Genomic DNA, 25,250 nt, shown 5'->3' with positions numbered 1-25,250 from the left:
GATGTGAAATAATCACAGTTGTGGAAGAAACTAATAGTTAACTAAACCTCTGTGTTTGAGACTCCTGACTCATGCTAATTAGTATACATTCTCTGGCTTTCTCCATGATACCCTTCTCAGCATAAGAAGGGGGGGAGGGGGAGAAAAAAGTTGAAAATAAGTGTTGATTCACCTTATAAATTAACACATACTCATTGGGAAGGTGGGTATTTGACTATCTTCATAACACTTATAAATAAACAAAAAACCCTAACCTTGTAGCTGCATGTGAAATTAGCAGCCAATTAGAAGCTTGCATCAAATATCAGATCTCTAACATGCTGATGATCAAGATTTATTTTGCTGCAAGTATGGAGAACATCACCTGGAAATCAAGGAAATGCTTAGCAAGACTTTCTGAATTCCAGAACAGAAGTGAAGAGAGATGTCTGGTGAAAGACAAAGAAAGAAAGAAAGAAGGGAAAAGAAAGGAAATTCTTGCTGTTTAGCAAGCCAGAAGTCCTGAAAAATGCAGTAACAGTAACTGTTAGATTTTGGTGTTTGTTTCATGACAGTAGTCCTGGTGCTGTGTATCCAGGTACCAGAATATTTCTGCATCCTTTTTATAACTGTTAAGATTCTCACTTAGAGTATGACGTTTACAGGAGACTTTCAAAAGAGCTAAGCACATGGAGAAAAGTCTAGCTTTACTTAATGATGAACAGCTCTGAAATCTTTCCTGCATAGCTAAAATCCTGACCAGTGTGACACTGGTTAAATAGAAAAAAGAAATGATAGCTTTCCTCCTCAAAGTAGAGCTGAATTATTCTGAAGTATTTCTGAGCCAGATGTATGCATCTACCAGACATGTATTTTGGCTCTAGAAGCATATCAAAGAACACCCTGCACAGAATCCCAATGCTGGGCAAGGGAATCTTGCCTGGGGATGTGGGATCTGTGTAGGTTCTACACGGCCAGTGCCTCAGCTTCTGACGCTTGAAAGGGTATCAACAGTTTGTATGCAAGTTGCTGTTTGAAATATACTATTATATACACAGTCTATGAGATATTTTCAGTATCAAAGAAAAGAAAAAAACATCAGATGTTCAATGTTTTCCAGACTTTGAATGGTGAAATTCTAATACGATAGGACCAACCAGAAAGAGTTGCTGCTAACTACAGAGATGACACTGATGATACACTGCCTTTGCTGCAAATATCACCCTTTGTTCTTCAGAGTAAAGGGCTGCTATTTACTTGTTTGTTGCAGCCAAGGTTCAGTTTTTCTTGTAGGTCAGAGCAGAAGATTAGTTAATTACACCCTTTATGACAGAAAGTCACTGATTCATATCTTCCTTTGTATCAGAATATATCTGCCTTTCATTAATTGCATCAAGTATGCACAGCCTGTATGCCAGTGTAAACAGAAAGTATATCATCTAATTTTCTAATAGAGACAATAAATTCAGGATATTAGTCATACTTTAAATTGATAAGTTAGGACACTGTTCTGTTAAGTAATTTGAAATGTGTATTCATATCCCAACTGATTGTCAACATGAATCCAAATTACTTTTCTATTACCACAAATATGAAATTAGTTCTCAACTCTAATATCTATAAAAATTTCATTGTAAATCTAGGTACTTTTGTCTCCCTAAAATAGCTCTATGAAAGCCAGTATGAAACACCTTGGACTTTTCAAATAAATATAGTGAATTAAAGAAGCTTAGCATGCCACAGTTACAAATTTTATACCCATTGTTTGAGAAGCTTAAGGAGGACTCTAGTTCTTAAACACGTCAGTCATTCAGTGCCACTCAACAGAAACTATAAATCAAAAAAAGAGTCCAGAGGTATCAAAGAAAGGCTGGAAGAGCCTCCAAAGCGGTTGACTCTCATTATGGTCACAGACTAGTCCAATTTCTGAATCAGTATCCTTGGGCCAGTGGTCCTCACTCCAACAGCTGCAAGCAAAAAAACTTCACTCTAGACAAATTCAGGCTCTTTTTTTTCCTATTATTACCAGTTGCAACTTCTTTTTCAGAGATTCCAATGTACAACTTCATCTCCTGGAGACTCTTTTGTCTTCAGAAACAAAATACTCCCATCTCACAAGTAAATCCAATATTATTCAGGAGAAAAATGTCTCAGCATCATAAATCTTTTTGTTTCTGTACTGGTAAAGAACTTGTGTGACACTATAGATACGATAAAAAAGGTGTGTGAACTGCACACATTCATCTTAACTGAGACAGGGGAGGTTTAGATATTAGGAGGAAGTTTTTCCACACAGAGGGTGGTGACACACTGGAACAGGTTGCCGAAGGAGGTGGATGCCCCATCCCTGGAGGCTGGATGTGGCTCTGGGCAGCCTGATCTAGTGGTTGGCAATCCTGCACATGGCAGGAGGCTTGAAACTAGGTGATCGTTGTGATCCTTTTCAACCCAGGCCATTCTATGATTCTATGATCTTCTCCAACATTAAAATCATTTTTTTGAAGGGGCATAAAAATGTGGATAATATGAAGAATAAGGCTTGAGAAATGATGAAAAAGAACATGGCCACTCTGGGCATTTTGCTAACAGAAATATATATGCTTACTAAAAAATATTTTGATGTACAGACATTCTCTCCTCCTTTCAAACCATCATCAGGTTTTCAGACAAAATATACTCTGGAAACGCAGAGAAAAACTGAAAGTTCAATGAACTTACCCTCAAAAAAAAAAAAAAAAACAGTTCTTAAAACGTAAGACAAGAAAGAACTTAAAATCTTAAATATACCATACACTGAGTAAATAAAGAAAAATGAGATACAACATATGTTCTGCTAGTCGTGAAAGACAACAGATGTCAGCATTATAAGATGTGATTACATAGATATTATAAGAGAAAGGAAAATGGTAGACCAAAGTCAAATTCTGCCTTGAAAATCATAAATAAATTGCCTACTTACTACAAAAAAATGTTGCCTCATTTACATGAATTCATAAATCAAGTTACAAATACAGTTTTGAATTACTTGTAGACAGGGACCTAGGTACAAATGCAGATTTAGAGCCCAAGGAATACTGTTTCAGAAGCTTCTTAACATATTGACATAAAAGTCTATTATTCTCTTTCATGGCTACTGTGTAGATGCATACTTAGTTATCTTTGAATGTATAAAACAATAAGCCTATATCTAACAAAATTCATTTTATGTTATACAACGATTACAAATGTCTACCAGCTTTTGGATCAAGCTGATTTTCTGATCTTCATGACTCAAAAATGTCTAAGCTCATTTCTTGTTTCTGAATTTTCTTCCCTTCTGTGTTTTCCAATCATCTTTAATTAACATGATTTCCCAGAACAGTATCCCTCAGCATTGTATTTTATTTTTCAAAAAAAAAAAAAAAAAAAATTCAGCATTATAGAAGACAACAAACATGAACTGACTGTTCTGAAAAAATAGAAATTGAATCAATTTTCCTTTAAATATTTCAAAATTCTGTCAATAGTACATCTAGTCTTTAGGGGGCCAAATCCTAAGCATGAGCAGCTTCACAGCATCAGAACTTCCAGGAAAGAACCACTCTAACTTATTTCATTACAGATAATATAGTCTGAATTAATTCAAATATGCTATCACAAGAAGGTAAAAATAAGACCAACAGGGATACTAGCTTTGCCAGTCAACAGTCTCCATAGGTTTCTGTATTGCAGTGGCTGTAAATCAAGATGGAAGTTTAGTATGCAGGGTGCAGGTTTATTGAGCTGTATTTTGTACAGCGAGGCTACAGAAAGAAAGACAGGCAGTTGTAACACAGGAGTCCTACATGAAGTAGAATACAAGAATCTGAAGGAAAAAAAGATTGTAGAGTAGAAATAAGTCAGGAACCAAGTGAAAAATGACCACATTGACAGAGTATGCGAACAGGCAACAAAAGAAAGTAAAACTGAATATGGAAACATTCAGGGAAATGAAAGACTGGGTACGTTGCTTAACAGCTTTTTAAAAATAAAATTACACAGAATAAGAACATTGCTTCTGCTTCTCTATGGACAGCCCCAGTAAGAAATGCAAGAATAGATGTGGAAAGCCCACCTGGGAGAAATAACCATATTTCCCAGAAGACTTAATTAACCTAGAACAAGCAAAACTACACTAAAAAGTGACCTTCCAGCTCACATTTGCATCTCTAGACACTTCTTCTACCAGAGGATGGGAAGAAGTGAGGTTCTTGCCTCCTTACTGAGGAAATTCCCTCTCTCCTCAGCAGCTGATGCATGCAGAATCTTTCCCTGCACAGACAGAAGTTTTTCATGAAAACCTGCTTCACTCTTGTTCTGTAAACATCTTCAAACCTCCATGTCTGATACAGGAATCAGACATCTGATTTTCTTTTGCTGAACTTTGGGCACACATTTCTTCATTAACCTGTGGAGTGTGAGAAGGGGGACAGAGGGATGGACAACCACCCTTAGGGATCAGCTCTAACAGTGGTAGGGAGCTCATGGTGACTGGCATCCATGTTCAGGGCACTGCTGGAAAAAGGCAACATTTAAGCCTTTTGTAAGCCTGAGCAACCTCCTCGGGGTTCATCCTCTCTCTGATAGAGCATTGTAATTATCTTGAAGCTTTTCTTTTGCAATGCATATTGGCAGATGCTTACTAGGGTTTTTTTTTTTCTTTTCTTTAGAGTTCTGCATTGTGTTATCCTCATGTATATATTTTTATGAGTATTGATGAGAGAAACCAGCAATGAAGTATTATACGCTATAGTCTACATCCTTAGGTCACTCTCAGCTGCACTGCATTTTGCATAGAACTGCTTCATGCTATTACAGAAAACACCCTTTTGCCATCTGAGCCAAGACATTGGATGCAGCTTTTACCCCAGAGGGTTTGGACATCTTCTAGATAGCTTTGTCATGGATCACTGAGCTCCTTAAGGATAAAGAAAAAGCTGACCTTCACTAAGGATTTTGAAGCTGTGTCACTATTCTGAAAGGAGCCAATGCAAATAGAAGATGATGGATTTGATGTGCCCATGGTAACCCGCACTGCAGGGAAGTGCATTGCAGTGTCCCACACTCCTAAAGACTTGAATCTATATGATTACGGTGTGCTGCAGTAGTTCACAACGAAAAAAAAAAATTAAAGGTTTATATTACTACTATTATCCATGAGAAGAGAATGGAGTCTCAGACTACTGAAAACGGTGGGAGATTTTGGTGGTATGCGGAACCATTATCAACAGGAATTTCAAAAGCATTATTAAAACTACAACGATACTGATGAATAATACATCTGCTAGAAATTACACTTGTGGGGAGATCATAATTATTCACCAACTTGGAAAGCATGGAGGGTTAAATATTATGACAATTTATTTTGACATTCTCTGGAAGAAATAATTTCAATATTTTCAAAACAAGAACATTCAGACTTTCTATTTTGAAATAGCATATTTGTTTTGAAGTTGACAACATTGTTCTGGATTTTAAAAAAATGTTTCAGGTTGGCAAAGAATAATTTTTCTTCCTGCTGGTAAAAGAAAACAAACTATTAAACTCATTTAAAGTTGTTTCAGCTTGTCATTACAAGCATTTCCTCCAGAATGCTTAGTTTAGACACTAAACTTTCACAAAGGGAAAGTATATCACTCCTACAGTTGTTTGACAAAACAAAACAAATCCAGAAACTAGGGATGTACAGCTTTCAAAGATTCTAGTTCCGTGGCTTCTTTCCCTCTGACTACTATCCTTCTGCCATGGAAATTGATTTCCTATATTGTAAAGCCAAGGTAAGCAGATGCAGACCACCTAGAGTACTGTGCAGCCACTTCTCACGCCATACACTTGCCCCTATCATTTACCTCCCAGTGTACTCTGTAATGATGAAACTCCATCTCCTCTAAGAGTTACATAAATCACTACATACTTCATGGGAGGACTTCAGCTGCACTATGAAGCTCCTTCTGCTTCTCAGACTGAAAATGTCTCAGTTTCATTTAATTGAATCACAGAGCTGTATACTAAATTACACACAACATAGGATAACACAGTCCATACAACAGTCAGTGTTCTATTTTTATGTTAAATTCAATTTATTCTTAATGTCTCCACTACTTCAGCTTTTTTAACAGACTCAGGCATTAACAATGTATGAAGCTTATTCTAAATGCTGCCAGGAGCGGAGCACTGAAGAATCTGGCAAGTAAGAGGAAGATACACAAAGCTCTCCTATACCTGTGGAGGTATAAAAGTGATATGGGGTTACGAGAAGTAAATTTTAATCTGGTAAAACAGTTGGCAGTTAAACTGTGACTCTTAGATGGTGTTGATGATGAGTTCTGCAGGGAAATTGCAATCTCAAAGTCATGGACTATATGGAGCTCTGGATATTACAACTGACTCAAAAAAGTTTTCTCTGACTCTGATATAAGGAAGACGTGAGATTTTTAGAAGACAAAGAGGTAGACTGTGTTCTCCAACCCTCATTGACTCAAGCCTGGCAAAGGAGGAGGAGGCCAAGGTAGTTCTTGGTCATTTTGCAGTCTCTGTTTTTGTAGCTCTGCCAGAGAAACTGAAGCTTTACTTAGTCTCCTCATACAGTCTGAAAGAAACACACAACTTTGAAATAGACACTTTCCCTTCCACACTCCTAGTATAAATCCTTCCAGGGTCATCAGGACAAGTGCACAGCTGGTTGCACTGATCCTGAACCTTCCCTCATTGAGATAGCTGTCTTCAAGCCAACTCATTATGGAGGTTTAAAAAGTACATAAAAACGTATCCTAATTCTGTGGAAAATACCTGTTTTAAGCAGATCACAGAGAAAGAAAAAAAACAAAAACAGTAATAAAAGTACTAACAGAAAGCCCCACTCTTCTGCTTGGTATTTGATCTTTGCTATGTATTCCTTCAAGTTATTTTTGGTTGAGATTCATATAAGGACCAGAAACACAGTTGTGGTCTGAGGTTCCTCACGTGCATGGCACTGCGTGCAGATCTAAAAGATTGTCCCTTCCCCATAGCATCTGTAGTCTGCAGAACCTTAGAAACAGGACAAACTTAAGTTTAAACATGATGTTATGTCTAACGATGAAAATGAAACTTGGTAGACTCCTGTTCTCTTTCCAACTAGTAAAACTTGATTTAAATTAAAAGCTAAAAAATGTAAAATACACTGAAGACATACTTTTATATTCAGACTCATGTGTGAAACTCATGGACATCACTAAGTTTTTGTGTAAATAAATAGCCTGGGAAGATCCAAACAAGAATCAAGCATTAGCAAACAGGCACATCATCTGTATTTTCCATACTGAGGATGAAAATTACAAGGAATGTCAATCATCCAACTTGAAACAAATCAGCCAGCCAGCAAATACTCTCAATAAATGTTTCTTCACAGAGGAAAAAGAAATGGAAGTAAAAGATCTTTCTTTGAATCGCACACACTGCATATTCACCGCTAATGGAAACACAGTCCTAGAAGACACGGACGATTTTAACAGGTGAGCACTGTTAATCAAAAAGCTATTCTCAATTCACACTCACTTCAGTAGCACTGCTGTCCAGATGGCTGCATGAAAACTGAATTCAGCACTCAGAGCTGGCGACCTGTAGCAAGAAGAGAAGGAAGCATTCTTCTATTGAATCCTGATGGGTTAAGTGTCCAGTGCTTTCTCTAATTTGGAGTCATGATTGTGCTTCCATCACACAGAAGGGCGGTTTATAGACACTCAGTTTCTTTCATTTGTCTAACATGTCTCAGCTGCGATCAGAATATACAAAGCATGCCTGAAACCAAAATCCTATAACTCACTGTTATCTTTCTACTTACAAATTACTGTAACTCATCTTTTCCCACTTCCACATTTTATGTGCTTTATTCCCTAAGAACGTATGTTTTCTTTCTCACATTTTATTACCACCTCTTCAACTATCTTAGTCTAGTTTCTATGATTCTATGTTCTATGATTGCTTTTATGATTGTAATTCTTAACCCTGCTGGAATGGCAGATTGTGCAATTACTCAAGTTTATACTTTTCACCTAAGAAGTTTTCCAACAAACCTACTGGGAAACGGGAAAAAGGGAATCAGTCATATTTCAACAACAGAGCTCCAGAGAGAATTTATTTTTCTCTCTTCTATTCTCATGCTTAGCAGAGAAGCATTGGCAAGTTTCACAAAGGCTTTAAACTCTCCATTCCCATTTTGAGTTCATTTAATATACTTCATAATCACACTGCTGAAACAAATTCATTTGAAATGCATGCAGATTAATGCATCTAATTTCATATTCTAGGTGTTTTGGTCTTGGCACTGGCCCTCACAGTGGCATTTTCAGCAGCCTGCAGCGTCTCATTCATTTGCTTACATTATATCACCTCTCAGTGAGTCCTCACATTCACTCTGTGACTCTAAAAACGATCGACTGCCAGCCTGCAAAACTGCCTAGTCTTCCCAGTTACCCATTGCCTATCCTCTTATGTTAAAATTTTATTATACGTGTGAGATCAGTTTGAAGACAGTCACTACATAGCATGTCAGGTCTGTAAAAGCAGTTGTAGTTAAAAAGGCGAAAGCTCTGTCCTATTTTTTTTCCACAGCAACAGTGATACAAATTCCTATGAAGAACAGCTGGAAAAAAAAAAAAGGCTTTGGTCTTACATAGCTGCAAAGCTGCATAGGCCACATAGTTACTCTTTTTTATTTTTTTTTTTTTAAACTCCTGACTGCTATTATATAGGCAAAAACAAAAACAGTGCACATCAATCCTAAATTGTTACATTTACTTAACTATGGCATTGTATGAGACTTCCAAGTAAGGATGTCTAACATAAGATATGAATAAATAGGGCAGATGAGTTGTCAAATAAATTTCTTCTGCAAGTGTCACAGAATACGGGTAGGATTTTCAAGAGCACATTTTGCTCATCTCTATTCCTGATGCAAAAAAAAAAAAAAAAAAGCTAAAACTCCTCTTGGCTTTGCAGAAAGCTATGACAACAGTGCAGAATTTTTACTTCCAAAAATAAGTCCCATAATGGTTTCAGGTGCTGAAGAGTTCAGGATTTAATTGGCTGGGAAGTCTCAAGATTCAGGCAAATGTAGATAGGAGAAATAAGAATGGATGAAAACGCAAGGAAGCACACAAGGAATAACCAAAGAATGTGAAAAATATAAAACAGTAAGGAGAGGCAGAGAAAAATGTATATTCAGAGATTTATTAGGGGAAAAGTAGAGAAAAAAATCAGATTTCAGATTTCCCATCAGAAATAGCATCTTACAATGATTCAGCCTGCTGTGAGAAATCAGCAGAAATTATAAAGTCACATTCAGGTTGTCATTCCTGCATATAGAAGTGCTTAAATCAGACCTATTATGCAGTTTTCCTAATCCTCATGTTAACATGCAAGAGCTGATATACAGCATCTTCTTAGTGATGCCTTCATTGGATTGAAATCAAAGAATTCAGTGTTATTTTTAAGCAGAAAAATAACATATGCTATTTCTACTAAACCACAGGAATACATTTTTCTTTTTTAACTTAATCTTGCTCTAGTTTGTAATTAGTTTAGCATTGTATCCCTTCGGTCTATTAGCCAAAGAGGGACAGGAAAAAAAAACACAAAAACTAACACCCCCATAGAATAAACACAGCTAAATCACTAGCATGGAAAATAACTGCATGAGCCCTAGGTACCAAAGCTTACCCACAAATAGCACGTAGTGAATTATGCATATGGTTTAAAATCAGTTGAAATAAGTGCCAGGTCAGTTATCAGATAGCAGTGAATTTGAAAGTCTTTGAAACAAAATTATTTCCTCAATTCTCCCTCACCAAAGCACAACTAACTGAACAAAGTCACAGATAGTAATGACTGAAGTGAAACGTGGGCAAGTGTTGGCCAGCTCAGCAGAACTGGAGTCTTTCAGTCCTACATCAAAACAGATGGCTGGCGCTGAAGATGCAATCGTAACATGCAAGTCAGCTTTCAATCTGAAGTGTATTCTTGACATCATTTTTGGTCCTAAAGCATTACCGTATCAGTGAAACAGAAGGGATTTGCCTTGGCTGAAAGTTTCAGCAGGAGAACAGACTAAGTATCACAGTGGTCAGCTACCTTGATTCCAAGTTGAATTTCATCTTTATAATTCTTATTTACTTGTCTGTCAGACTACAACCCTTGCATGACCTGAAGATTCCACTTCATGTGTTCCTACCAATGCCTCCCTTTGGACAGCTGATCCAAGTGCTGGATATTGGGCACATTTTCCAGTCTTGGAAAGGTACTGAGATCTGTCCTTCAAAGCCATAAGATTGAGGACATTCATAAAAGGAAAAGGAAAAATGAACAGAAATCAGGAAATATGTACGGTGCTGCTTATTCTACATTCTCTTTAAGATGTGTCTCTATCTGAGCACTGAAACAACACCATAAGTAAACCACAGAAATTCCAAAGTTCATGCTCAGGGTCTTATTTTAACTCCTGTGATTAAAATTACAACTGCTTAATTTCTTAACTAATCTTAAAGAATCCCAGTCTTACTGAAACATGCTTAAAAACATCTGGCCTCTAGCAAATTATGCAAAGATCTTTGATGTAACATTATTCTGTATCACTCACTCCCACAGAAGTACAAAATATTCTTCCAGGTGAGCAGCAACAATCCAGCTACTGATTCCTATATGTGCCTGGTAAAACATACTTTAATAAATAAACCATCAACATCATATTGTATAGTGTATTAACTCAGTGTCTCTAATGTCCATATTAATTCATATGCAAAATGCAAACATTGAACTGTTGCACTTTTTCAGCACTGGAAGACTTTGCTGAAAATTTAAAGGTAAATATCTGCCTTTTTTCCCCTGAGTTTTACTATCATTAATATTAAGTCTCACATTTTGCGCCACCCTTCAAGATACTTGTCTGCTAAGTAAACCATAGTGTTATACTTAATTCATCATCATCACCAAGCAGCAACCATAAAATGACTACTAATGAGCTTTAAATGCAAGCTACAGAGAAACTCAAATCAAATGTGGTTCTGTTGTAATACAGTTCTACTTTTATTGAAGCTTGGCATGTAATTTGATTATTTTAAAATAGAGTGATGTTATTTTAGATTAGAGGGTAAACAAAATGCTTGTTCATATTCTTCCTGTATCATGGAACATTTTCATCCACATTGATTATAAAAGATGTTCGCAGTTAGCAGGTGCTAGCCTGCAATTGCTAATTGAATCATGATGCAATAAGGAATAAAACTCGGAATGACTGACATGTGCTGAAGTTCTAGACTTCAAAATTAGGAATTGATCCTATTACCAATCTTGATAATGCTTAGAAAATGGGCTGACATTGCTGTCTGGGATTTGCTTAACTGACAATATTTTTCCTTATCTGCCAACATCAGTTGGAGTTTGAAAGTATTTGATGATTAAAAATGAGTGATTTCTGTGTTTCAAGGAAGTTGCCTGAACTTTAACCCACACAATTTACATAACTTATTAAATACAGTCTCACACTAATTAGAGCGTCAACAGTAATGACAGCTTCATTAGTAAAAATTATTCTGAATACTTTTGACCTTGGAGGCACCAGACAGATGAATTAGTCCTCTACCTACAGTAAACAGCGTGAAAAGTCTGTAGTTGCTTAAATGACTGTCTTCCTATTTGTCAGCATCCTACTTGTCTAGTTTTATTTGCTTTAGGCTTTCGAATCACTAGTAGTTCTCTCACTCAGACTACAGTCCAAATAAAATGAGCACATTGCAATCCAGTGGCTTGGATTCCATTATATTTATTTTACTATGCTGGACTACTACCAGTTTTCTGAAAATAGCTTATGGCAAGTTGACAAAAAACACTAGCACGAGCAACACTATTGTATCTACTATATTTGCCTGACTTATAAGGTCCAGATCTATCCCTAGACAAGCTAGACTAGCACAAGACAATTTTTCTCCATTGCCAGCATGCTGTTGCACATTACTTACTTCTCTCCAATCACTTCCTTAATAAGCGCTAGTCATATTTTTTGCCCCACGAAACTCCTCAAATCTTTTGGGAGGAGTATACATTTCTAATTGATTTTTCATGAACTTGGGGCAGCCATTGTCGTAAAAAAAAGATACTGCATTGGAATACAGCATACTTCTAGCTGCTATAACTTTTAAGAATGTTAATATGCTTAGACGGTCATCTCTGTGAAAAAACTTCCTGATCCAGAACTGTATAATGACAACCACTCATGTAATTAGGACATTACCACTTAGGTAATGTCTAAGTCACTTGCACCAGAAATTCTCCTGGAAGGAAGAAACAAGCAGTCTTCTTAACCAGATAAGAAAAGTGATACTGGTGATATTTTGTAATATTTGTGATTTCAGAACTGAGTGAAATAGAGAACTATACATCACCACACTTTTGGCAGTGCAGCCCATGTAACCTGTAGTAGTTTAGCATTGGCCAGCAGTTAAATAACCACCTGCAGCCACTTGCCAACTCTCTCTCCTTTTCAGCAGGACCAGGGTAGTAAATAGGATAAAATAATCTCCTGGTATGAGATAAATTCAGGGAGATTGCTTAACAGTTACCATCACAAAAAAAACATAATAAACTTATAGCAAATTAATTCAATTTATTGCCAGTTAAAATAGATTTGGATAGTGGGAAACAAAGATAGCAGCTAAAACATGTTCCTCAGTGATTGTCTATTTCCATCAATAATTTACACTATCTCTGAGGGGATATCTTTTCATCACTCTCGAAGATCCACTTCCAAAACTGTTGATTATTGTCTCTTAACTAATTTATTCTTAAATTCCCTGTCCCATAGTGAGGGATACCAGCTTTCCTAACTATTTTCATAATTCCTGATGGTCATCCCCACTGTCTCAGCATCAGAGTAACCAAGCTGAAAGCCATTCACCTGGGTGGCAAAAGTAATGTTTCCATGCATCTCAAAGATAATTTGGGGTTAGGGACCAGGTAATTTCTCACTATTAGATGGCTTCTGTCATTTTCTCTTCTCACTTTCTTGCTAAAGGACAAGCTTCTAATTATACACTCCTCCTTTTCCTTCCCTGATGGATAATATGGACCTATTAATCTCTGCTTCCAGTATTTCCATAGGAAATATTGACTACTGAAGCAATTGATGTAGGTAGGGTTTGGGTCCGTATCTTAGCAGTGGTGCCCTCAGATGTTGAAGCCCTTCTTCCTCTGTTCCTGTGATGGAGCTGAAAGACAACTCAATAAGAACAGATCAAGCCCCAACTAAATGCTTTGAATTAGTGTGTCTCAGTGGGCTACGCAAAGCATCCTTGTGACAACAGTGCCCCAATTCAATGAGATTATATATCTGTTCAGACATACAGCTGCATCCTATCAGTGGCAGTGACTGCCCCAGGCACTTGCTCAAATCTACCCACCTTGACATCCAGGTATTGACTGCCTCAATGCACATTTCTCTTCTGACTCACCAACAAGTTGTTTATTTACTTTTAAATCAGGTCAATGAAATCAGATTTCATATACTCAAGAAAAAGCCAACAGAAATCAGATAATGAGGCCAAAGAGCTTGCATAAGGGTGCACAAAAACCTTGTGAGCTCATGCAGCAAAGCTAGTGATGCCACTGCCAGAGGCAAAGAGGGAGGTGTAATCCCTCATTCTCTCCACAGTATAGATCAGCCAGCAAAGGAACATCATCTGCCAGGGACATATGCCAACCCTAGTACATGGCCATTGTTTTTATCGACATGTTCACATGCACAATGAAATAGAATGATAAGCAGCACAGAGAACATCAAGATCCAAAAGCTGCTGTTGACAAGCCCTACACTCTAATATACAGTAAACCAAGCAAGCTCTGTGACCTGCATAGAAGTATGGCCACTAACAACAACAATAGCTACAGTGCACTCACATCCAAACCGCTGTTTTCTCAGGCCACACCTTTGGCATAAAAAATGACCCTGGCCAACAGACAAACATTCAAAAATTCTAAATCACCTTGCGAACAGGACAGAGAGAAAATGAGAAGAAAGAAACTTGTGGATAAAAATAATGAGAGCTTAAGAGGGAGAGTATAAACTGCACGTATAAGCAAAGTAAAAAAAAGAGGAATTAATTTCTCCCCATAGACAGGGAGAACCTCCAGCCACTTCCTGAAAAGCAGGATCTCTCAGCACATGTAAAAATTCCTTCAGAAAACTAGCACCATAACAGAAACATTTCCACCCATTGTCTTTTCGCTGCACTTTTATCACTGAACACCACATCACATGGAATAGAACATCCCTTTGATCAGTTTGGGAGAGAGAAATCTTTGATGCTGTGTAAGCACTGTTCAGCAACATCCAAAACATTTGTGTTATCAAAACAGTTTTAGCCAAAAATGTGGAGTACGGCACCATAAATGCTCCATCCCCACTAGTTCCAACAATGTAGCAATGACAGCATTGTTGCAAAGTCCTAGGCTGTAGCAAGTGAAGGTATGCTCAAATGTGGCAGCCATGGGCGCAGAAATCAAAAGAATCTGTTTAGCCTTGGAAGGCCTCAAATATGTGGGGATCCCCAGCAAGATGCCCTCACCCCCACTGCCAATCCTTAAATACAGTCTGGGAGGGGGTGGATGCTGGCTCCACTCCTTCTTGTCACTCAGGTGCATTGTATGTACTTGACCTCCCCTGGGTTGGCCCTGCCCTCCCACCAGGTGCTCAGTCACTGCTTCAAGCCGTGACTTACAATTTGTGCTACATACAGTATGTCCATAAGTGATATCTGACTGTATAATCAATGAATATACAGGTGTTATAATTAAGAAATATACGAGAGTTTGTCTAAACAGGTTATTACACCAAAAAGAATAGATAGAGAGCTTACCCTTTTCCTGAGCTCGCTGGAAAACTCCAAAAGGCAGGATCTCCAGAAAAAGATCCTTCCCCACTGGTAGTCAGCTCTTAAATGGGGTCTAGGAGAGGCGGAACCAGGCTCCACCCCTTCCAGCAGCACAGGTGAATTGCCTGAATTGAATTGCCTTCACTTGTGCTTCCAGGGCTGACTCATTGCTCACCTCAGGTGATCAATCAGAGGTTCAGGCCATGATACAGCAGTTCCCATACACTGATACGTTACTTTTCAGAGGATGTATATGTTTGCCCAAGAAACCAGAAAAAATGTATTTTTTTCTGGGTGTATGTCTTTTATGAAATACAGAAACCAATTTTATTTATTTACCATTTATGTCCACTTATGCATCCTAAGACAGATTTTCCTTAGTCATCTGTGCCATATGACCATAAAACTGTTTTTTTCCCTGCTAAACACGAATATTTCAAATATTTCAGAAAGTGTAAAGTTTAATGTTAAAACACCATTATTAATATTGGAATATTGGTGTGCAAAGGGAGGGTAGTCAAACAAAATATCTTCGCACTATGCGCCTTGAAACCTTAATCACCCTATGCTAAAAGACTTTTATTAGGTAGGAAAAAAATGTTGATTTGTCCTTCTGAAAACACGCTAGGTTGACAGCAGAGACACCAGTTGTATCTTCTCTGTCTAGCTTCCAAATTTTCCACCTCTCTACCAATACATAGAATTCACGGTTAGGCAACAGCCTACAGAGCAATACTAATGAAGATCATAAAACATTAGAAAGCCTACAGAAGTAAGAGAATACATATTCCACTACCAGATACTGAAAAATAAAACATACATTAATGTATCTGTTCCTTCCTAAAGTTCCTCGTATATTTACAAACTATTTTGTGTAGGAATTTAAGAAATTTTCAAATTGCAAAAGACAGTTTTCATTTCCAAAAGTTTATCTATCATGACAATTCCCTACTGATCTCAGAGTAACCTCTTGAGCTTCAGGGATTTGAATCTTTCATTTGCTTTGCATGACCCTCACAAATGCTGACAAGTCAGTTGCATGCCTTGACTTGGCAGATCATTTCAGAAGACATACAGGAGTTTGATCCATCTTGCAAGATTCGCACAAAACATAATTTATGCTTATTAAGTAGCATAAAACCTAGTAGCCTGTGTTAACATAGTTTGAAGCATGATACTAAACATCTTTCTACATAGTCACTTCACAATACTAATCATTGTTGAAAGAGCAATCGCCTGAATTTCCTTAAGAGTGCAGCTTATTCTCTTAGTACACTTTTTGCCCTTGGTTACTCTAATACTATTACAATCACTGTTTTTAAACATAGTCATTCTGATTTTCTCCTTTTCCATTAGATTATTAGTTTAGTTTTTGAGTGCTTTTATTTAGATGGTCGGTGTTTTGTTGCTTTTAAAGCTTCATGACCCTTAATTTCATATTTTAATTGTTTCTTCTTACTGGATTCTCCATTACATTTGGACACTATCAATTTCAGAATCATTTGCTACCTTCCCTGAGGCAAGATTATAACCTTTTCACCTGTCCTATCTCACACTAGCTTCCTCCAAAAGCAGGAATTGCCCTTCTCACTAATATTACAGATTCTCACTTCCAATAGCAAAGTAGATTGAATTTCTTGTCAGATCTTCAATCTGAGTTTGGGAACACTTGCTTATGTATGGCACAAATAGGATCCTAACTCTCCTGCCTGAGAATGAACAGCTCATTCTGGAGAAGTCTCCACAGTGTAACAATCTAGTCTTGCCTCAGTGCAATCCTTGATAATTCCCATTGTATGATTCCCAAATTAAACTGAAGTTAGATTTTTCTCACAGCTCTCCTTCTGATATGTTAAACTTAGCTGAGCTAGGCTAGTGCCTGTCTGCTTTGGTCAATAGCAATATTGAAGAATTCATAGCAAAACACTATTTAGCCAGGTGTCCTTTTTGTAAAGGCTTCTTCATTCCAGTGAGTCAGAGCAAATTGTGGAGTTGATACAGCACAGCTGATAATAAACCTGTGAGTAAATTAAAGGCTTTGTTTAGGCCCACTATTGCAAAAAAAATCTTGATTTCACATTCAGTCCCATTTCCGTCAATAAAAAGAATGCTCTTTAAAGGCTTTTGGGCTTTTTTGCTTATTTGGAAACTTAAATAAAAATGACTGAACAGCATGTCAGAGCAATGTTAATGTATGCTTCAGCTCCTGTTTGTACACAGATGACCAAATTCATAGCACTGCAGTTTCACTGCAACTTGTGAATAAGTTTGCTAGATTTGCCATTTTTTAAAAGCACTTAATTAAGACAATTCAAAGAAAAAGGTTTTTTTTTCTTTTAGTTCTACATGCACTATAAAACATGTGTAAGTCCTATAATATTTTTTAATTCAGGTTGGGCAAAACCCTATCTACAGCAAGACAATCTATTTTATAAGCAGATCACCCCACCCATCCCCAAAAATGGTTCTCTCATACTCAATCACCAGCATAAAATAAGAATGCATGAAAACCTGCCTGAAAAATGCGCTGTGATTTCCAAAGAAATTCAGTTTTTAACATCTTATAGTTGAGAGATCCTGACAAGTTCAGAATAATGCTGTTGGGCAGACTCTGAAACAATCAAAACAGTACCACAATATATGGTGTAATGGCTTAAAGTCAAACTTTGAAGATAAAGTGTTTCACATATTATCCATGGATAAGGGAATCAAATAAATGGCCTAATAGGAAACTAAGATTTATACTACAGATGTTTTGGTGCTTTCTGTAGAATACTCATTTCCTTTAGCTCTTTGTATGGCCAGTTATCAGAGGAAGTACTAAAATCAGGTGAGTAATAAGACACTACTACAAAGCAACAATACATTAATGCAATACACTGCCTAAAGCTACCAGGGTATTTACAAAATGACCAGAGATGCTGTGATCCAAACTAATTTTATTATAGATAACTTCTTCAATTCACTGGAAAAAAAACCAACACATGAAGAATGAAATGTTGTATTATTCGTTTCAAATGATGTATAGTGAATATGACAGATGAAAGGTACATGCACAGTTCTAAAACAGAGCATGATTTTCAGTACTTTGTTTCATTTTAATATCTATGGTTTCCAGATGTGCCATATCTTGTCTACACATACTTCTAGAGATGCACCCTCTGCTCCAACTTGATTGTCATCAAATATTACCAACAAAAAAAAGTAGTGATGGAAAGAGAATCATTGATTGTCATTGGAAGATTACTTAGGCAAAGCAAGTTGTACAAATTGTAACTGTGGGCTTTGAGTAGTGATGCAGAAAGGAAAATACTAATATTGTATCACAGAGCTAAAGATAGCATTCCAGACACAGCACTGAAAGAAAAGCTATAGGGAGAGAAAGGAACAAAACAAAGTTTTATAGATAAGAACTCAGAATAAAAAGAAAACAAAAGCAAAGTAGGTAAGGAGATGACTCTCAAAGGCCTTAAAGGAATTATGTTTAAACAACAGATTAGAGAGAAACAGAGAATAGGGAGAATAAAACAGACATTATCAATCTAACAGGCAAGACAGAAAATGTCATCCTTCATCATCAGAACAAGATTCATTGAAACAGAAAACCAAACATAAACGCACTAAAAATCAAAGTTAAATCTAAGAAGCCTCAAAATAAGAGCCATCAAAAAGGAATGAGATAGATCACACCTGATGGAACTAAAAGTTACCATAGTTCAGTAAACATCTAACAAAAAAACTAAAATTCTAGGTGAAATAAGTCTATCTTTTCCCATTCAATACATAGTAGCATTGTTTATTCCAGTGACATAAGTGCACACATATATACTGACTTGGCTGTCTGCAAGTTTGATGCTTAAAAAAAAATTCTGCACAGTAGTGTCCTAGCTCTCAATAGCAAAGATAAGAATAAAGTGTAAAACTGTGACAAGACTGTGACAACAGTTCAAGCAATCTAAACCGTCTGACAATTTACAGTTTCAAATTATCAGGAAACATTTAATCTCTCCTTAGTAGTGTCATGTGCCACACTTCCAGATCACATTCTGAAATCAAGATTCTTCATCCTATTTTTTTTTCTAAAAATAAGTGTACAAAATATTCCTCTATAATACATGAAAACACGAAAACACTAATGTCATATCTGTAAAAAAAAAAACAGGCAATAATTAACATTTACTTCAGCAAAAGGTAACACTACCAATTAAATTGTCACATAACTTCATATTTTCTCTACCATCTTGTCACTTCTTTTCATTCATTAGAAAAGTAAATACTGAAATGAATGAATCAGAGTAGCCTGAATCGCACAGTTCTGAAATGAAAGGACTGCCTTAAGGATTAGAAGAAGGGATGCAATGAAATCCGCTTACAGTCTTACCTTCCAATTAGCAGAAACTCCCCAAGCACTCCCAGACGTCTCATGGCAATGAGGATTCCCCTCACTGTCATGCCTTCACAGAAGCAAACCACCACTCTAGCCTTGGGTAATCTTTCTCGCAGCTTGCGGAGCAGGCGATCAAAGCTCTTCTCCCCAGCATTGCTATAGATCTTGTCAGAATGAGCAATGCAGAGACCCTCTTGGGCAGCCAGCTCTTTGAAGGCCTCCATTCCACTTTCCCCGTAATTTCCTGTTTTAAAAGGAAAAAAAACCAGTTGACATTATATAATGCATTTGACCAATTAAGGAAGAGAGGGTAGTATGGTGAGAAAGGAATAGTTTTCCTCAGAACTTGGCTAGCATCAATAGAAAGAACAAAGGAGTCTCAAAGTAAACATACTCAGTGGAGCAATAAGATAACTGTGTATTTCTAATTCCTAACTGACCTGGGGACTACAGATTTCATCATCCTTTAACTAAAGATTTTCTTCATAACACCTAACCTAAATCTCCTCTCTTTTAGTTTAAGATCACTCTCCCTTGCCCTATCACTTTCAGACTGTGTAAGAAGTCAGTGCCCCTCCTTCTGGTAAGCTCCCTACAGGTACTGGAAGGCTGCAGTGAGGTTTCAATGAAGCCTTCTCTTCCCAAAGCTAACCAAGCCCAACACACTCAACCTTTCTTCTTAGGAGAGGTGCTCCAGCCCTTTGTTAATTTCTTTGGCTCTCCTCTAGACCTTTTCCAACAGCTCCACATACTTCCTGTGCTGAAGGTCCCAGGCTTGGACACAGTACATCAGATGGGGACACACAAGGGCAAAATAGAAAGGGACAATCACCTCCCTCTCCATGCTAGTCACCCTCTTTTGATGCACAAAAGTGAATGAAAGATTATTGTAAACATAAAACATCCTAATCTGGTAGAATTTTAAAAGCCATGTGCAATAAGCTGACTGAGCAGTGTTAATGACAGTCAAAATTTAGGTCTGATGTTTCTCTTGGAATAAACTTTATCTGCAAGACCTTCCAAAATAGCGCTTCCTAATAGAGAAAAATTTGAACTTTGTGGTTCAGACAATATCAAATCTGATTTTAAATTTTGTTTTGTATTCATACATTTTGGAAGCTCTATAGCAGCTCTGTAAAACTCAAACTGCCTTCAGCTAAGTGCAATCTTAGATTTTCTTTGAATATTTTATATATACCATGAGCACAGGATTTGTGATGACTATCAATCAAGCAAGAGGAACAGATGGATTACAATAAATGGTCTATTAAGAGTAACAAGAAATTATACAAAAAAAGAGAAGCATGAATTTTATGCTATCCAGATCCATAGTATGTTTACTTAATTTCTTGAGGGAGTAACATCAGATATGTAGAGCATTTCTAGACACAGCCCTTTCCAAACCTGGGGTAGCTGAAGAGATGTAACTCTCCTCTTTGCAGAGACGTTTTCAAATAGCAAATTGCAATGAGGAGAACTCCTAAATCAGCCAAAATTCCTTCATCCAAAAATTAAAAAAAAAAAAAAAAACTAGCAACTCAAAAGGCACAGCTACCAGGAAGAAGAAAAAAAAAAAAATCAGCAAGAAACAGTTCAGGCACTCTTTTAAAATTAAAAGTGCATTTTTCTAGAAATCTTCATCATTTGCAATGATGATAGCAAACAAGACTAACTGCAGTTTCATGTAGTCATATGAACGTACTTATGACATAGGCCCAAACCTTCCACACTTGATGTCAAAAAAAACCCTCAAGTTCCACAGCCTTTTGCATTTAACTGCCCTAGTTTCTTACAAATTTGCAGCACAGCAGTACAGCCCTTTTTCCAATCTGTTACTCAATGACATATAGAGCAAGCAAATCAGTCTGCTCTACTGCCCGTCAATCAGACGTATTCTAGAACAGGAGCAAGGCCCTGGCCTGCATGACTGTGGGGAAAGGACTGGAAGAGCTGTGCCCAGTGGGAATGTATCATCAAGCAGCCCCATAATGTCAGGCCCCACACAATGATCCCACACTTGTGTTAATGCTTCACGTAGGGTTTGCTGCAACAGAAGCTCAGAGGAGAAGCTGCAAAGACATTTCCATTTAAGCATAAGACATAGCTCACTGTGACCAAGGGATTTTCTCCTAGACCTGAGGCTGGACAATTTGAGCTACAGCACTTTTAATACCCATCTTAGGTCACAAACTGCAGCAGGACAGCCTTGTTGCTGACTTGCCATTAGCAAGCACTCCATGGTTCAGAAGGAAATTGGAATATATTTTCCAGCTTCACATGGAACCTCATGCAACATGTAGACTCATTGGAAATCAATGGGATTCATCCCGAACTAACATCTTACCTCAAAGGAGCCCCTGGAGTGAGTTGTCTTAGATGTTTTGGAAATGCACATTAAAAATAAATACAGTACGCTTTCTACCTGGATTAATATCACCCTAAATATATGGTTAGAAAGGGAATTTTTTGTATATCGTAATCAACACGATCTGCTGTAACTGAAGTAAATTATTAAAAAAGAAATCTCCTTGCAATGCTTTTTCCCAGATTTAATATAGATGGAATTAAAATTAATTCAAACCTGCAGCCACACCTGTTCTAGTAGTTAAAAAGCCCACCAAAACTAAGGTAAGAGAAAGTTGGATTGTTGCCTATAAATTCAATAAAAGCAATTAAGAGGCTAGCAGGTATAAAAGCTAATTAAAATCAAGAACAATCTTAACAAGATCAAATTAGAAAAAACAACACAGAAAATTTGAGGCTGAAAATGAAAACTTTCTAACCCTCATATGAAGTAGTGAAGCAGCTTTCCAAAAGCAGTACAAGAAAAGAAATCTTATTTTAGAATGAAGGTGGGTAAGCTCACAAGAGCATTATATAACGTAGATGTCTGCAGCAGCCAGAGATGAGACACGATGACCCAGGAGGTCCCTTCAAAGCCTGTTTCCTGCAATCCCAAAGCAATACAGCACTCTGCATACCTTCTTCCCCCAGCAGAAAAGATTAGGAGAAAAACAAGCACGTGACAGATAGGAGATACATTGATCAGTGCACTCAGTTACTGGAGTAAGCACAGTGTAAGGACATATATAAAATAGAAATCACTAATTCTGTGCAACAGCTAAGAACATATCCATCTGTACCATCTTGCTAGGTATAGCCACATCAATCAACACATACAACAGCTGAGGGGAAACATGTAATGAAAGTAATCTGCATAAAATGGAAATTGGTGAAAAGTTACAACAGGATCAACAATTACAACAGGACACTGTGCTGCAGACCATTTTTGCTGTGAAGGAACAGTTGAAGATCCAAGCTCACTTATAACAGCCTTTTTGTTACAAGGATAACCTGGTAAATGCTGAAGTTTTTATTATCTATTTATTACCTTGAGATCACAAATAATTTTCATTTTGACCTTGTTGCAGTTGGACAGATCAATGCAGTGGAAAGGCACTGCAACAAAGGTGAGATGACAGAAGAACCAGCACAATAAAAAAGGTGCTATAAAGGAAGGGAAGATTGCTCACTCATATCAGAAGATTCCAGGTTTGCATGGGAAAGCTTCACCAAGGAGGAATCTCCAGAAAGAAAACCTTCCCCAGTAGCATTCAGTCCTTAAATGAAGCCTAAGAGAGGTGCAGCCAGGCTCCAACCCTTCTGGTCACACAGCTGAATTATCTTCACCTGTGCTCCCAGGGCTGACCAGGTCCTTTCCCCAGGTGCTCAATCAGTGGTTCAGGCCCTGATTCAACAGTTCCCATACAGACCTGTACTCAAACACTAGTTGGGCCAGTAACATACTTCAAGCATCACAGTAACTCACTAATTTTTAATAAATTTGTTGTTTTTTATCCCTTTTAACAAATAAATAAGCAGACAAACAAATCAAAGCTTTGTTCAACTTGTATCCTGTTCAGAAAATCAGACATTCACCCTTCATGCTTTAGTGCTTTTATACAGCTCAGTAAATTCTTGCCCTATCACAGCTGCAATTTTTCTAATAGTTTTTTTCATGGCACTGTTCTCTCAGTGCCAAAGACAGCTTTGCTTCAGGACTCAAAGAATCCCACTTAAGGCCATTTCTGCTGAGGGAGCCCCGTATTTGAAGACACTGAAGAGGGATGAACACAATGGGAATCATTCTAACTCACTGCATTCCATGCATTTGAATAACAGAAATATTGAGATGTTGCTTTGGTAAAAATTGAAGATGTCACCTTGATGAATAGAAGACATTTTCAAGCATATACTTAACACCAGACTTGCATAACACTTGGAAACACAGTACCCCCAAACTACTTCAAAAATCTAGCCTCATAAATTGCTCCTTTGAGACAGTATTATGTTTGTGTCACAGCTGACAAAGGAAGTTGAACTATTTGCTTTTATTAGCACTTCAGCAGTGTGGAGAGCAGAGCCCAGGAGCTCCATCTAAAACGTTTATACTGTTCTTATTACAGTTGTTTGGCGATTTTACTTCCATTCTGTTTGTCAAGAGAACCATTTATGCTTCATTTATGAAATGAGGAGAAAATGTAGCCTCAGCAGTTAGATGCTTATGAGAATCCTGGAAATTGTGTTTTTGAGGGATGAACAGAGCAGCTGTACAGGTCTTCAGCCATATGACCAAGTGACAACTTTCCAGGACATCCTGAGTATCCTGTATAATCCAATGGCTGATTTCATTCAAGGATAAGAATTATTTGTGGAGCAGCATAAGAATACACGAACTACTTGCATCTGCGCTGCAGAAAGCATCCTGTTGAAATCCATAAGCTAGCTCCTGATCTTAAAAAGAATATCTTAAAAGACAATCATAATGCTCAAATGGAAGATTATGTAAGACCCTTCCCCTCTTTGCTTTCAGGATTAATAAGGATAACTTCTTTCTTAGTGATCCCTGCACCACCTCCTTTAAATACGCTCCTGGAAAACAGCAAAAGGAGGAGAAAAAAAAAAACACAAACAAGACTATACATGGAAGAATGCCCCACTTTAACAGCAAAAGGCAAGAAGAGATTTTTCACCCACATGGACTGTGAGCAATGCCTTCAAGAGATGTGTGCTATTAGCAGCTTATTGATTTATTCCTCTATTCCAGTAGCAGTAACCATGATTTAACTTAAAGGTGAATAAAACAGCAACAAGCATACCCTGCAAACATACAGTGAAGGAACTGCACCAATTAGAACCACAAAATCTAGTTTCACTGCAAGCTTTTACAGAGGCCAGTCATATCACAGGAAAGTCTCTGCTCACATAAGTGAGCCAGAAATTACTCTCTATCCTCTTCTTTCCCCTCTGATTTATGGTCTGTTTTTTTACTTGTCCCAAGCTTGTAGATATATTGCCCAAGCTATGGACTTCATTTCAATGTTTCAGTAAAAAGCGCTATAAAAACAACTATTTTCCTCAGCTGATCAATGGCTGTTTGGCAGAGAGAAAACAAGATGGCTGCATGACTTAACAGCAAGGAATAACTACTCAAAATCTTCTCCACTCCAAAGACAGATTATCTGTGAAGAGTAGAGCAAGGACAAGATGTAATTAAGTAGCTTCCTGACTTGTTCCAACAACTATTTTTATTTATAAAAAAAAAATGTGGTAATGTTAAATATGACACTGCATAGTTTTTAAATACAAGCATGGCAAGACTGGAAGGTTTTGAACCATACATAAGCTTGACACTTCCCCCCACCCATTTTTGTCAATTACAAAATTCTTTACTTCCCTTAACTATCAGCAAATCTGTGAATAGGAAGAGTTAATGAGTAAAAGGTTGAGATGCCTCATTTTAATTTGTTTCCTATCAGTCAAACCTGGACTAAGGTCCATTGAAAACTAAAATTAAAAAAATTCAACTACTACAGCTTGGGAATTTATACATCTTCAGTTAACTCAGCTGACAAGCCGTCACTCTAATCTGTAGGAATTCAACTTCTCACACCTGTTTATCTACA

General features: G+C 37.4%; 1 protein-coding gene across 14 annotated transcripts in view; it reads right to left on the bottom strand.

Annotated features, from left to right (window-relative positions):
- Nucleotides 1-25,250, bottom strand: part of GRM1 (glutamate metabotropic receptor 1) — a 178,855-nt gene that overhangs the window by 121,431 nt on the left and 32,174 nt on the right. For 12 of the 14 annotated variants that reach the window (XM_085216980.1, XM_085216991.1, XM_085216987.1 and 9 more), the window contains exons 3-4: nt 19,279-19,528; nt 7,534-7,596 (exon numbers count right to left, since the gene is read on the bottom strand). In XM_085216980.1, the coding sequence (XP_085073106.1) occupies nt 7,534-7,596; nt 19,279-19,528 (313 nt within the window). The remainder of the gene's footprint in view (nt 1-7,533; nt 7,597-19,278; nt 19,529-25,250) is intronic. The other 2 variants (XM_085216982.1, XM_085216994.1) reach the window with 1 other exon arrangement.

The sequence above is a fragment of the Meleagris gallopavo genome, chromosome 2 (genome assembly GCF_905368555.1).
Source record: "Meleagris gallopavo chromosome 2, MGAL_WU_HG_1.1, whole genome shotgun sequence".
Classification (NCBI taxonomy): Eukaryota; Metazoa; Chordata; class Aves; order Galliformes; family Phasianidae; genus Meleagris; species Meleagris gallopavo.
The sequence above is the reverse complement of the archived record's forward strand: the minus strand, read 5'-3'. Positions and strand labels throughout refer to the sequence as shown.